General features: G+C 42.0%; 1 protein-coding gene across 1 annotated transcript in view; it reads right to left on the bottom strand.

Annotated features, from left to right (window-relative positions):
• Positions 1-15,901, bottom strand: part of Eml6 (EMAP like 6) — a 145,666-nt gene that overhangs the window by 110,154 nt on the left and 19,611 nt on the right. Inside the window, exon 5 of the mRNA XM_059275183.1 lies at positions 14,136-14,271. Within this exon, the coding sequence (XP_059131166.1) occupies positions 14,136-14,271 (136 nt within the window). The remainder of the gene's footprint in view (positions 1-14,135; positions 14,272-15,901) is intronic.

Genomic DNA, 15,901 nt, shown 5'->3' with positions numbered 1-15,901 from the left:
TTCAGGATTCCCTAAAGATGTCTTCACCCCCAGAAAGCAGGAAGTAATTTTAAGAAAACGATGCCCACATTCCCAAGACATGGGATGGGAGGTTTTGGTTGTTTAATGAGTTATGGATATTGTCATTGTTTATGATGGTTGGTTACAAGTTGTTAATTGTTAATGGTCAGGAAAAAAGCTGAACATGGAGATTAGATTCACAGGCTTTGTTTAAAAAAAAGGAAAAAGAAAGAAGAGAATATAGATATGAGGTAGATCATTGACTCTACTCTGAGAAAAACGAAAAAGAAATAATAGGATAAATGGGTAGATCACTGAATCTACTCTAAAAAGAAAAAGGGGAAGATATAAAAATGAAAAAAGGTAGATTACTGAATCTATTATGAAAAGAAAAAAAGAGAATATAGATATAATAAGATAAAAAGGGAGATTATTGAATCTACTTTTAAAAAGGAACGACTTGTTTTAAATAGGATAAGTAATGAAATTTTTTTGTCTGAGTTTATCAAATGTTATTGGACTGGACATTGTTAATATATACATACATACATACATATATATATATATATATATATATGAGTTTTTTGTCTGAATCTGTCAAATGTTAATGGACTAGACATTGTTAATGTAATTCTTGACTGTATATATTGTATATACTTATTGGATAGTTTTTCTTGTATTAGTTATAAGCTTTTTTAAATTTTAGACAAAAAAGGAGAAATGTGGTGGTATTGTGTTCCCCAAAATATTGTGCACCCTAATAAACTTATCTAGGGTCAGAGAACAGAACAGCCACTAGATACAGAGGCTAGAAAATGGTGGCACACATGCCTTTAATCGTAGCATTCCAGAGTCAGAGATCTACCCAGATCTCTGTGTGTTCAAGGATACAGCCAAGCATGGTGACTCACGCCTTTAATCCCAGGGAGTGAGGCAGATAGCAGAAAGGTATATAAGATGTGAAGACCAGAAACTAGAAGCCTTTAGCTGGTTAAGCTTTTAGACTTTTGAGCAGCAGTTCAGCTGAGATCCATTTGGATGAGGACTCAGAGGCTTCCAGTCTGAGGAAACAGGCAAGGTAAGGTGGCTGTGGTTTGTTCTGCTTCTCTGATCTTCCAGCATTCACCCCAATACCTGGGTCCGGGTTTGTTTTTATTAATACAACCTGTTAAGATTCGTGTTACATAGCAGTGGGTGGCAATTAACTGGACAATGTGCAGAAAGTGAGAGACTTCAGAGTACTCACTCCCAAATAGGATGTTGTCATCAACCCCACCCCTTGAGGCTCAGGAATCTGTGTCGAAGGGGAGGCAGGATTGTAGGAGCCAGAGGTAGTGGCTGACGCCAAGGAGACAGATCTAGACATGAGAGGGCTGGTGCACATATGTGATTGTGTCTCAGAGACTGACAGCATGCAGGCACACACTAGAAAAAAATCCCAGCACTGAGAGGGGAAGTGAACACCAGGTTCCACCCCTAACTAGGAAGCTGTTTGCAAATGATACCTGCTGGGAAAGGTAAAATCATTTTCTCCACTGCAGTATCATTGGGTATATAAATCACACTTTAGGGCAGTTTTTTTTATGTTTTATAAAATCTTTATTGACAAATAAGTCACATAGTATACAATTTGCCTGTTTGCACAATTTGATAGACTTTTGTCCAGCATCCTCATATTGTTTTGTTATTTTTTTTGTCTTACTTTTTTTGTTTGTTTTGATTTTCATTTTGCTTTGATTTGGGGAGAGAAAGTAAGAGGATGGATGTGAAGTTGGATAGGTAGGAAAGTGCGTAGGATCTGAGAAGAGTTGGGGACATGAAAATATTATCACAATATATAAATATCAAAATAAATATATGGTATCAAAATTTAAATGGTAATAATTTTCAAAAAAAGAAGGGGGAGAGCAATAACTGAAGCTCTGGCATTGACTGCTGCTCTTCATACGTGTGTACACACACACATCCCTGCATACACACATACACCACACATATGCATGTGTAAACACACATAGGTTATATGATTTGCCAAATCATACATCAAGAAATGGAAATAAAAGGTGGATTCAGGCAGCTAAGAGCTTCTGATAAAAGGTGTATTTCCTATCTCTGTCATGTACCCAGGACAGGGACGCAAGGACTGTTTAAGACAGGGTGACTGCCATCTCCTAGAAACCTGGCCTTGCTAAGGATGCAATTCCAAGGACTGCCTAGGAGTGAAAAAAGTAAAAGCGGTAAAAAAAGAGAATGAGATTTCACTCAGAAGGAATAGGGAGGGTTAGCAGGGCTTTCTGTCAATAGAAACAGATCACCTAGGGAGTCGAGAACCAGGTCCCAAAAGCTCCTGGCACAGACAGGTTTTCTGATGCCTTAAACGCAACCCTGAGGACAAAACTTACAACTTTGGGAAACAACAGGGAGGAAGGTCAGCATCCTCTGGGGACTGCTGAGCACAGACAACCAGGGACAAAACTGGCCTCATGAATTTGGGGACCCAATATAAAATGGGAGTGTTGGGTTCCTCATATAATTAAGAAATACTAAGTAGCCAGCCTGATGGGAGCCATGTGGTCTAGTTTTGGATCAGCATGAACACTTGTCTGATGGGTCTCCACGAGACAACACCTGTGGAGATGGTCTTTCACTTGGCAAGGACTGGTGGACGTCAGGACAGTGCAGAATACTGCTGAACCAGGGCAGCCTGCACGCTCTCTTACCTCTCATAATGTTGATTCTCTGGGCAGTTTTTCGTTTCACTTTGTCCCTCACACATGGGGCACATGTGATCATTCCCAGAGACCCCATTTTTTAAAAAAATGTTTTCCCCTAAAATTCTTTGGGAACTGATAATTCTCAGGTTTCTCATCTGGAAATACCAGCTGTCACTCCAGACCTTGGGAACTCATCTGATTCAGTGATGACAGGATCAGAGGTGATAAAAGTTAATGGGCACATATAAGAAAACAAAATAGGGCCATCAACTACATCTCCTAATTCTGGGGAAAAAAAATAAGATGGAAAAAGAGAGCCTTCTCAGAGTTGGCCTTCCAGAGAGGCTCAGGCAAACAGGGCCCTTCTGTAGGACAAGGGAGCGGTTGCAAGCTAACCGTGTACAAGCAGCTTACAGCAAGTCACCCCTATTTCTGTAAATATGCTTTCTTACATTTTGAACGATATCGTTGTTCTTGAGAATGGGTTCCCTTGTTTATCACCTTTTAGTTTTGTAAGGATAGGATGTGCCTGGCTTGATAGTTAGCCAAGCTAACAAAATGCTCAGCATTGTTTTGGTTTAAAAGTTGTTTTGATGTAAATGTTAATGCTGGAAGGTAGGAAAATCATGTTTGTTTTGAAGTATAAATAAAGATGGCTCCAGCTGTTCAGGGAGCCATTCACACAGCTTGTGGTTGTACTTCTTTCTTATGCTTACGAGACCCTTTGCTATCTCAGACCCAAACCTGGCTGTGGAGGAGCTGTGGGACCAGTCAATAGTTTATGCCTGTAATCCCAGCACTAACTAAGGAGGCTGAAGCAAGGGGATCACCAGGAGTTCAAAGCTAGCTTGGGCAGATTCTGTCTCAAAGCAATAGAAACAGAAGGAATAAAGTAAGGTAGGGGAGGTGGAAAGAAGAAAGGAAAAAAGAAAAAGCTGAATAGAAGTGTCCTGAAGAAGTTTGAAAGAAAATGGCCTCCACAGGCTTATATATTTGAGTGCTTAGTCACCAGTTAGTGGAACTGTTTGGGAGGGTTTAAGAAGGATGGCATTGCTGGAGTAGGTGTGGCCTTGTTGGTGGCCTTGTTTCATTGGGGGTAGGCTTTGAGGTTTCAAAAACCCACGCCAGGCCCTGTCTCTGTCTCTGTCTCTGTCTCTGTCTCTGCCTGCAGATCAGAATATAAACTCTCAGCTACTGCTTTAGTGTCATGCCTGTCTGACCCAAGCCCCAATTAAATGTTTTCTTCTATAAGAGTTGACATGTTCATGGTATCTCTTCACAGCAATAGAACACTGACTAACACAAGCAGTTACAGTTCTTCACAAATAAGAACTAAAGTAACAGTGCATAGTGATATTTCTGGGAGGATGTGGGTAAACTGGGACTCAGTGAGAGAAAGACAGTAACAATATGATTCAGAAGCCTGGGATGACAGCATAAACTAACTACCCACCATCCACCAACCAGGGCAGGAGAGACTCTCCTTTGCAGGGAGAGATGTGGCTGACTGTCAGTGCAGATGCTAGAGACCCTAACTGTAGATTATGAGTCCTCGATGGCTTGTGGCACACTGAGAGAAGTAGCCCGCTCTCTGCACAGTAGTCCTGCTTTAGAAGAGCTCACACCCAGAGAATTCCCAGTGCTACAGTCAGAGGCTGTCTTTAAAAAGGAGCCAGGGGTTGAAATTGGGACTCCATAGACATTCTGTTACATTGGCTTCAGGGGTAGCTGCCTTACTAACCCAACTTAACCCAGTATAACAACTGTAGGACCAGGTATCTTGCCATAAAGAAAATTAAAGGATGAAACCCTTCAGAACCAGGTGCTCAGGGACATGCCTTCTGAGACCAAAGGCACGGCCAGTGTGCGTGGACTTCTGCCAGTGCCAGGCCTGAAGGCATGGGTGCAGTTTCTACCACATCTTAACCTCACACTGTGATGCAGTGTCCTGTGGCTCACAGGTAAACAGGAATGCTGGTGGTTCCCACTGCTGCCTCACCCTCACGTTTATGGAAGCTTGAGCTCCAACCACCACAAGTCTCTCTAAGCCAGAACATTTCATTAAATGGCAATGGGGAACACTGAGTCTCCTGCTAACACCAGCCTACATGGTCCCTGCCATTGCACTACTGTCAGGACAGAATGCTTGCACCATTGACGGCATGCTGCAGCTTCTATCACCACCTCTTCCTGTGCAGCATCTGGATCAGCACCACAGACTGGTCAAGGGCAAAGACTTCAGATTCTCAGCTGCTGCTGGGTCCACCAGTGCCCAAAGCCTTTGCTATTGGCAGAGCTAGCATGATAGTAAGAGAGGAAATCGCTAATGCCTGACTAGGGCTGAGAGGGCCACGCAAATAACTCAATTAAGGATTAGACCTCAATTCCTGCTTCTTGAAACTGAGTGGGCAGTTTCTAAGGAAGCCATGAACAAAGGACAATCGATCACTGGTGCCCCTGACAGTAAGGCTGAGGAGAACTGCACGTACCAGGCCTGAGCCAGCCCCCCAGCATGTACTAGACCTTAGCCAGCCCCCCATAGCAGCTCAAGGTAATAACCAAATAAGGACAAAGCCTGTCCCCAAATGGAAAAGCTATAGCCTTAGCCAGCCCCTGCTAGCCCTAGCCAATTAGAAAGGGTGAATGCACTTACCTAGCATGTGCCAGACCCTGGGTTCAATGCCCAGACACAAAACAATTTTAAGGAAGTATCAGGGAGCAAGGAGAGGAAGGAAGAGATGGTAGTGATAACATTGGAGGAAAAGAAGAAAGAGAAAAAAAATAGTGTCCCTGGTAACATTATTAAGTAAACTAATCTCTACATTTGTGAGTACTCAAAGTGAGTGGAGGAAGCCCTAACTGAATGAAGTTCTCAGAGAATATGCATGGTTGAAAAGGGCACAACCATGTTGAAGACTCCAAGGCCTTAGACCATGGGACAGCAGGCAAAGCCATTACCCATATGACCCAGGCTCAAGAGAAATGACAAAGCTTTCCCTAGAGTCTGAGCATTTGAATGTGAGTGTTTATGGAGGATTGGCCAATGTGTGCAAAGACTAGTAACTGCAACTGCTCCTCCCAGATGTTTCCAGCCTGAGACCACAGTGCACAGTGACAGGCTAGTCCCTCACCCTGTGCTGTATTTAATAAGTGTGCTGAGGCTCCCTGTTGCTGTGGTAGCAGTAGCAAAACCCCACCAGATCCTGGCTTTACTGTTTTGTGTGTCTGTTGTTCATTCCCTTGTCAAGGTTCCAGTGCCCAAGCCCAGCTAGATGCAGCAATAGGCAGGAAAGAAGAGGTAAGTAAACAAAACCATAAATGATAAAGTAGACACTGTAACATACTTTTATTAGAGAATTCAGGGTTCCTTTGTGGGGTTCTTAGACTCTTCAATGAAAGGTTTAGAAAGAGACTCATAAGGAAGTTTGAGCATACTTTTATTAGCGAGAACAGTGACAGAGCAGGCCAGCTAATCCCCAGCAGCTGCTTGGAGGGAGGAGATGAAAAGAGAAACAGAATCAGGCATTTTGAATGAGAGTCCAAGAAAGGAAGGAGGTTCAGCAATGGAGATCGGCACGCAGCTGCATGGCCAGGGATGGGTATCTTCATACAATGAGTGAGAAATCCCAGAGTATCCGGGAATAAGCATACTTAGGATTTTGGCCAGTATGCAAAAGAAAAAGAGAAGGATAAGAAAAAGTTACGTTTTTCTGAGTTAGAATTCAGAAGTCCATGGACAAGCCAAAGGGTGGAGGCTCTGTATGTGTTTACATGGAAGAACTTTTTTGGGGGCAGAATAAATACATTATCTCATTACGGGGATACTTATTCCTCCCATCTGCTTAGCACGGCTTTGGGTGATTCAGATTTCCTATGAGGTAGACTCCTATGCCTGACTGATAGTTCCAGTTGACTTAACGCTTAAGAAAAAAAGCAGCAGTGTGTAATGTTCTAATCTTTGGAGCAAACGAGAAGATCATGTCTCTAGCCAGGCCAGAGGCAGTCCATTCTTTTGAAAAGGAGCAAAGAGAACATAGCATAAGGCATCATGCTATCTGATTTCAAGTCAGACCAGAAAGCCACCACAGCAAAGCATCTGCATGAAAACTAGCATAGTCAACTGATTCTTAAAGCAGGTTCCATGCATTGCCTGGAGAAAGGACAATCTCCTCCATAGTGGTCTTGGAAAACTGAATATTCAGTGTCAAGGACTGAGACTTGATTACTATCACTCCAAAACAAAAATCAACTCAAAATGGGTCAAAGATCTAAATATCAGGCCTGAAACTACAAAAGCAAAGAAAACTCACAAACGGGGTTACATAACACTGAAACACCCTGTACAGCTTAGGAAACGACCAACTGAGCAGAGAGAAAGCAACAAAAACGTGCAAGTCTTTGCCAACTGTTTATCTGACAGAAGGTTAATATCCAGAATACATAAGGAGCAATAACAACAACAACAAAACCCAAAAGACTGAAGTAATCTACTTTTAAAGTGGGCAAATGATCTGAATAGACACTTTTCAAAAAGAAAATGCAATAGCCAACAAATGTATAAAAAGTGTTCAATACAATTAGATACTAGGGAAATGATACTACAATGATAAGCCATCTTAGGACAGCTATTACAAAATACAAATGACAAATGTCCATGAGAAAAAGGAACTGTCATTCACTATTGCCAGCAATGCAGATTAATACAGCCATTATGGAAAACACTGAGGAGGTTTTTAAAAAAACTAAAAGTAGATCTATCATATGGTCTAGCTATCTTACTTCTAGAATATTCAAAAGTCACAAAACCAACATGCCACCAGAGATATTGCATACCTATGTTTAATTCAGCACTATTTACAATTGCTAACATATGGAATTGGCCAGAGAATGATGGCAGCCGAGGGGAGAGGAGGAGAAGAATGATGCCCCCCCACCCCCAGACCTGGAGAACGGGATGTGCTGGTTACGTTTCTTCTATAAACAGAGGTTCTCAGATTTGAGAGCTGGTCTTTGAATATCTTACTTGGACTGTTCCATTGCAATACTTGGAGCCAGTTAATTCTTCCTTGTGAGCACTGTCTTGGCCAGTGTAGTACATCTGGTAGCATCCCTGACCTCTACCCACAACTGTCCATAAAATTTGTGAAGTTTTTACATCAAAAAATGTCTTTGGACAATGCCAAATACCTTCTAGAAAATGAAATCAGTCCAATTTGAGAAAAGGTGTGCTATATGAACCCTAGGGCACTCTGAGGAATAGCAACAGTCAACACTGAACAGCAGTGAAGAAGAGTCCAGACCCCTCCTCCTCCTCCTCCTCCTCCTTCTCCTCCTATCACTGCCCACTCCCTGCCTTGGGTATGGAAAGTGATCCAGGTGGGTGTGTTGTTTGGGATCACATGTTCCCCATAGTCTTGGGCATTTGAGCACTTGGTCTGCAGTTGGTAGCACTGTCTGGGGATCTGGGGAGGTGTGGCCTTGCTGGAGGAAGTGTGAAGGCACTGGGGACAGTCTTTGAGAGCTCATAAAGTTCACACTATTTCCAGTTTGCACTCTGTTTTGTGGTTAGGATGTGAGCACTCAGCTTCCTACTTCTGCCTCCAAGCCTTTGCTCTGCCATCATGGCTCTAACCATCATGAACGTAAGCTAAAGAAACCCTTTCTTCTCTAAGCTGCCCTGGTCATGGTGTTTTATCACAGCAATAGAAAAGTAACTGATGCAGCGGACAACTGAGGGAGACAGATAAAAGGACCACAATGGACAGGTGTTACGTCCTCTTAAAATCTTCTAAAGTCACTACTAGTGATCAGTTCTTCACATTCTTTCTGTAATCCGTCTGATGTTCACTTTCCTGGAAACAAGAAAAGACACCAGGGAAACTTCACTTGCTGAGCTATTGGACTCTTCCAGAACCCCGCTTGTCTTAAGCAAAAGGACTACTAATCAAAGGACAGCTGGACTACCTATCATTATACAGCACCAGCCACCTTAGACATAGTATAGATGCTTTGAGAAACTACACAACCATCCCAGCTGGTTGCACAGGCTTCTGAAGATGCAGCTATAGCCAATGATGTTGAAAAATATCAGACTTGCAAGGCTGTGACTGGTCCAAACACAAACCTCTATGGCTATAAGTAGTGCTGAAGAGGCAGGACTGTGATTGGTCCAAACACTCCTACTTTGGCTAGAAAAGCAGACTGCTCAGGCTCATTTAATGAATCAGCTGGGTGGCACTCCCCTGTGCTTTCAACTCTGGTGTTCCAGCATTAGAGTCAATAAAGATTCCTGCCTCATGGTCTTTTCTTACTTTCAGTGTTTGAGCTGAACTGTGACACAAGGAAGAAGCAGTAAAGACAGCGGACAGGTGACAGCCACAGAGGCCTAGGAGCAGCAGCAGGAACAGTTGCTGAGCATTCAGCAGGCTGAGCTGCAGAAGTGTCAAGCAGAGAGCTGAAGACATAGGAACTCAAGAGCTGCCAGGGAAAGATGACGAAGGGTGGAGGGAGCAGAGAAACAGCAAGAGATGGTGGAGACTGAAGAAAACGAAAAGGCCGTAAGGATCCAGAGAAGACAAAGTATGGGCTCTGGTTGCTAGGAGAGTTCAGGAAGCTGTCAAGTCTGTAGGGCCAAGGATCTCAGACACCCAGGGCTTGCACAAGGACTACAACACCAGAAGGTACTACTTGCTGGCCCCACCGACCTTTGGCCAGCACTGGCTGCGGCCAAACAGCACAAGAAACAAAAGCTGCCGAAGACCAACAACAATCTTGGCCTAGTGGCAGATTCTACCTAGGTAGAATACCCTGGCAACTAGTAACGTAAGCATAGTACTCATTTCCCTAACTCCATGCTAGAACCTTCTATCCAAGCCCTTGGGGGCTAAGGATAAACTCGGCAGGTTGACATGAAGGAACCTAGCTACATGTTTTTCCTTAAGCTGGGTTGGCACTTGGTTCCCCTATAGGGTCCTCCAGTTAGAATGTGACCTTCATTCGTCTGAGCTGTTTCCAGGTCTCCAGTGCATGGCAGGCACTATCATAAGCCCTCTGGAAGCATCAGGGAACAAGAAAGTCTCAGCCCAGTTGACAACGAACATTTCACAGAGGTAAGCTGTGCTGTATGTTACAAGGTGGATCACATCAGCACATCTGGAAGGAGGGGTCAGGAATGCCCAGGGGCTGGAAGCAGAATGTCTATCACATCAGGGTTCACTGGAGTAGAGGCCAAGTTGAGGAGGGACTTTGCAGACAGGCAGCAGTCTGTGAGCACAGAGGAAAAGGTATGAGCCAGCCTGGGCAAAGCAGAGGAAGAAGCAGGGGCTGTGAGGCCACCATAAGGATTTGGGTGTTTGAGTAAAGTGGAGAATTATTGGAGGGTTTTGAAAAAGAAGGAATGTGTTTATAGAAACATGAAGCAATTCTTAAAGCTGCTGGGCAGAGGACAATCAACGCAAGGACACAAGAGATAAAGCAGCTCTTGTGATCAGTGGTGGTACAGACCAGGAAGGGGACAAGCAACACGGTGCCGAGCCCAGGAGAGGAAATCCTGTGTCCTGTAGACCACAGCCATAGCCCCCATCGCCTGCTCTATGATTTTCCTGATGCAGATCTCTTTGGATTCACAGTTCATAGCTCATTAGACACAATAACTATCTAATATGTGTGCTTGTGATTTAAAATATAGCTCTCCCCTGAAAACATAATAATGACTCAAGCAGGCTTTTCAGAACTTTGCACACATCTCAGCAGATGCATAATACATATTTATTGAATGTATAAATAATACATCTTGTATTGGGTAATTACTGTGTTCCCTTTACACTCTATAGCATTTAGGTCAAAATATTTGATCACAATGAAGTAATTCACTTTGATTGGCACACTTTAAGAATTATTTTTACCTTTTCTTGCCCACCATAATAGTCATTTTAAGCTTCATTGTTTCACCCAGATCAATTTACTTTAAAAAATCAGATGCAACGTGTGTTTGTTACACTTGGTGTGAGATGAGTTAGGGCCCTAAGTCTGTGCTCATCTTACTGTAACCAATCCTGTGCTTCTGTCTCCTTGTCCATAGATGACAGAGTTGCTCTCACTAATATCCCATCTCTCTCCCATCTTAAAAACTCCAGAATTTATATTCCCTGAAATACTAGCTCTGAAACACACATCTCTGAAAGGTTTAGGATTTAGGGTTCATGTGTCCAGTGGGATCTGAAGCAGAAATACCTTGAATAAAATATTTCATTTCCCCCCTTTTCTTAAGATAAGGTCCTGACAGGGAACCCTGTCTGGCTTCAAAATCACAAGCTCCTCCCTCTACCCCTCAAGTGATAAGATTACAGATGTATAACACCATGACCAGGTGGATAGAACATTCTGTGCATGATTATTTACATTATAAGGACAGCAAATAGCTTTATGCCAGTTCATATCAGGTTTTGTTGCCAAACTAGTTATAAAAGCAATCTTTTAGTTTTAATCTATTTGGCTTTCTAAACTACAAATTAAAGATCTCATATTAATTCAGCTGCAAATTTATGTAATCATGTAACACTGTTGCTAAAGAAAAGCTGTTGAACACCCTGTCAGTAAAAATCTGTTCACTAACAAAAAGCATGGGAATTATGGGTGTAACTAAAGGACTGCTGTTCCCTTGACTGTGGATGGTGTTGCTCAGGGTGTGAAGTTCATCTTCTTTCACTTAACTGTGGGGAGGGCAGAGCCCTAGAAATCTGTCCTGGCCTTGATGATTCTCACTGATGTGAGTGTCACCCATCTGGCAAGCTGATTCATACTTAATTTAAAGTAGAGTTTCTGCTTTTACTGGAAGTCAAAGTTTTAATTAGCTCAGAGCTGACTACACAAATGTAAGAGGATTGATTAGCGGTTTATCTGTATAACAAAGCTGTATCATTTTCTTAAATGTAGTTTTTAACCTTAGTTTACTTTAAAACTCTTTCTTCACATCTGACAACTGAGTTATTAGAAGAGGAACATGTATGAAAATTTTGCCTTACAACATTTGGAAATTGCTAAATTCATTTTGTAGACCTAGAAGTCTACAGGAGGGGTAAAAGAAATCTTCACAGGTTACACACTAAGTGGGATCTTGGGATAAGGTTTACAAATGCTAATAAGTGGCAGTTCCTTAATTTTAACTAATGTAATTTTTTAATGTAATTTTTAAAATTACATTTATTTATTTAGTTAGTTGTGTGTGTGCACACATGTGCATATGCAAACATGTGCCTGTGCCATAGCATACATGTGAAGGTCAGAAGATAACTTATAGGAGTCAGTTTTTCCTTCCTATCATGTGAGTTCCAGGGATTGAACTCAGGTCATCAGGACTGGCATCAAGTGTCTTTGAGTTATCTCACTACCGCTAATTAATATTTTCAAAATTTAGAAACAAAGTAGCAAATATTGTGTCATGGAATTGGAACATGACCATGAAAATGCTTTTGCTGAATGTTTAGAAAGTCATTTTAGTAAAATAAAAAACAAAGCAAAACAAAACTCCATAAAACACAGTTTCCATAGAAATGAAGTTAACAGGCACTGTTACCCAACAGCAGAAAGATGGGGGGAAATTCACTCATATCAAAAGTCCTTCTGAAGATAAATCCACCACGTAGTTTTACATCCACACCAAGAGCGAGAAAGTCTCCATGCTGTTTTGCTTGAATCTGCTCCTCTCAAATGTACTTCTACTTCCATTTTGGGGGCAAGGAATAGGCAGAGCAGAAAGTTAAGATTTCTTTGAAGTGGGACAAGTGTACCTCTGTCTTCTTCTGTCTGTTCTGCTCCTTCCCCACCCTCTTTCCATCCTTGCTTACCCCCATACTCTGTGTCTTACTTAGGGTTTCCATTGTTGTGAAGAGACACCATGACCATGGAATCTTATAAAGGAAAACACTTAATTGAGGTGGCTCACTTACAGTTCTGAGGTTTAGTCCATTGTCATTATGGCAGGGAGCCTGGAAGCATGCAGGCAGACATGGTGCTGGAGAAGGAGCTGAGAGTTCTTTCATCTTGACTCACAGGCAGCAGGAAGTGGTCTGAGACACTGGGTGTGGCTTGAGCATATATGAGACCTCAAGGCCTGCCTCCACAGTGACACACTTCCTCCAACAAGGTCACACCCACTCCAGCAAAGCCACACCTCCTAATGGTGCCCCCTTTGGGGGCCTTTTTCTTTAAACCAGCACACTCTGCAGACTCTCACAGGACAGAGTCTGATATGATTTGGCTGAAGGGTTTTGCTCTTTCTATGTGGCTTTTGGAAAACTAACTTGCTTCTATATATCCAAATTTTTTCTGGATAAAGTTGCTCAAAACCTCATTCTGTTGTTGAGAATTTAAGACCTTGACCCTGTCCTAACTAATGGACTGAAGTGGAAACCAAATTCTACAAGTTCCTATGGTGTTAGCAAGGCATCCACAGCTCCCATAAGAAGGTATCAGTCCAATCCAGGAGAGCTGTGCTACACCTTTTATAGTAAATGGCAAAAGAAAGAAGGTAGCCTGTGGTACAAGATGAGTCACAACATGCAGTTCACGTCTCAATTGCTAATTTTAAAAATAAAGTGTGATTGAAAATAACACTGCTGCCAGGCAGTGGTGGCGCACACCTTTAATCCTAGCACTTGGGAGGCAGAGGCAGGCGGGTCTCTGTGAGTTTGAGGCCAGCCTGGTCTACAGAACGAGTTCCAGGACAGCCAAGGCTGTTACATGGAGAAACCCTGTCTTGAAAAACCAAAAGAAAAAAGAAAAAAGAAAAAAAAGAAAGGAAGAAAGGAAGAAAAGGAAAAAGAAAATAACACTACGTAAGGAAGGCAGTGTGGACACACAGTTTCTGTTTTCTTCTCTCTGTTCTCTGACATCTATCCAGCAAGCAAAGTGCTGCATGTGGTCACAGATTTGTTTGTAGATGCTGGACATCTCACATCTGGGAAAACAGTATCTTCTGCCTTTGCTATAGGACCACTGAAGCTTTGTGCCAAGCAGAAGAAAAGATATCTACTCATTTTCACCATTAGACCTTGTATACATATATGTCTTCATAGAATAAGGCAAATACAAACAGGTAGAATATAAAGTTCACATTATATTTAATTCTTTTAAAAACTTATTTATATGGGTGATATGCTTGCATGCATATATCTGCACTGTGAGTATGCCTAATACCCACAGAATCCAGCAGAGGGCGTAAAATCCCTGGAACTGGAATTACAGACAGTTGTAAGCTCCTATGTGGGTGGTATGACCTATATCCAGGTTTTCTGCAAGAGCAATAAATGCTCTTAATAGCTGAGCCACCCTTCTAGCCCCTACATTTAATTCTCTTAAACAAAAAATACCAAACTTGACATTGTATGTAACATTCAGAGTATATAGTACTAATGCATATGTTACCTTTATATCCTTGTTCCGTCTCCCTGAGATCAATCTTGGTTATTGGTTTGAAATCAGTGTCCCATAATCGTATACAGCCATCTCGCCCACCAGTAGCAAAGCCTTCTTCACAAGCATACATGCTAAAGATTCCAGCCTGTCGATTAGAAGAGGCAAACTCAATCCTGCAATGGTTATAAATGCCACCACTGCTGAATCTTGATGATTAAAAACAGCAGAGCAAAACAAAACAAAAGCAGATGCTGTGTTTTCTGTTGAAATCTGACAGCAGATAAACACACTTCATTTCAACAAGATCACTGTAATTATAGCCACCACCACGAGGCAAAGTAATTCTGTCAACACATCTAATTTGATAAGAGTGTTACCCCCACTGCCCAAAATGTTATTTATGAATAACAGATTACCGAATCAAATTCCTGTATATGACAACCAAGGCTTCTACAACAAAGACATCACAAGGTACCTCACTTATGTTCTAAACTAATCCAGTAGAGACAGACTCGAGCATGAGCACTGCACCTTTCACAAGTGTAGAGGTGCCTGAGGCGCCATCTCAACTGCTCAGGAAGGTGATTCTGACAAACTGAACAGCACAAATAGTGTTGTGTCCGCATATTGTGTACTGTAGGATGATTCCCTTTTCACTTCTAAAATACTTTGAATCTCTAAGTTTGGGAACTATTTTACTTGATTTATTCAAAACTGTTCCTATTGCATTATGCTGACAAAAGATCCAGTGTAAAGAGAAATTGATTACTCAGGTAGCTCATTTAGTGAATGAAAATAAATTCTGACCTCTTAATTGTTTTAAGAGTTGTTTGGCAGTGAAGCCAAGAAAAATGGTTTTCACCTCAGAAGAGAAGGAAGGCTCGAAAGTATCCAAACTATTTCCCTGAGTTGTCTGAAGTTTTCTTCATGCTTCAGTAATGAGGTCTGGAGATGCAGACTAATGACAGAGGACTTGCCCAGTGTGTAAGCCTCTGGGTTCAACCCCAGCACTAAAAAATGAAGTAGTAGGGAATCAGTTTGGTTGTATTAAGAGAAGGCATTCTTTATCCTATTTCTGTTGGGCCGTGTGGGTGCTAGGAACTGTACCCAAGTCTTCTGTGAAAGCAGTAAGTGCTCTTAACCCCTGAGCCATCTCTCTAGTTCTTATGTTTAATCATCTTAAAAATACAAAACTTGCCATTGTATCAACGCTCGCAGAGTACATGGTAAATATTGCTGTCAGCCCTTTTCTCTGACATTTCATCCTGTATTTCCATCGTGTCATCTGTTAGACATTATTTTCCTCTGTGTCAAAAGATAGTGAAGAGCTAAGAAGTGAAGTCTGACTTTGTTTCAGAGTGTGGAGAGAAAAGTTATTAGTGGCATCTATTTCCCTGAGGATTAACAACACTGACAGAGTTGATGTTCCAGCACTTCTGGCAGAGCAAGGACACTCTCCCTCACCATCCAGCACAAAAAAAAACAGCCATTCACACCCCATCTAGTCCAACTACCCACCACAAAGTGGAGGCAACAGTGAGAATCAGCCTGGATCTAGTGAAGCAGGCTGTGAGGTTATCAAGATCCCAGGATACTAGCAGGCAGGCTGTAATTTAAAAAGTGGTGACATGTTCTAGTCTTGTATCAAACTACTACTGAAGAATAGCACTAATCAGCCAATTAATAGTTAAGGTGAAGGCTGACTTAGTATGTTTTTCTTTCAAGTAACAAAAGTAACTTGAGAAATCATGATTGTTTACAACTCTTTGGTGAAG

This window comes from Peromyscus eremicus, chromosome 10 (assembly GCF_949786415.1).
Source record: "Peromyscus eremicus chromosome 10, PerEre_H2_v1, whole genome shotgun sequence".
In the NCBI taxonomy this organism is placed as follows: Eukaryota; Metazoa; Chordata; class Mammalia; order Rodentia; family Cricetidae; genus Peromyscus; species Peromyscus eremicus.
The sequence above is the reverse complement of the archived record's forward strand: the minus strand, read 5'-3'. Positions and strand labels throughout refer to the sequence as shown.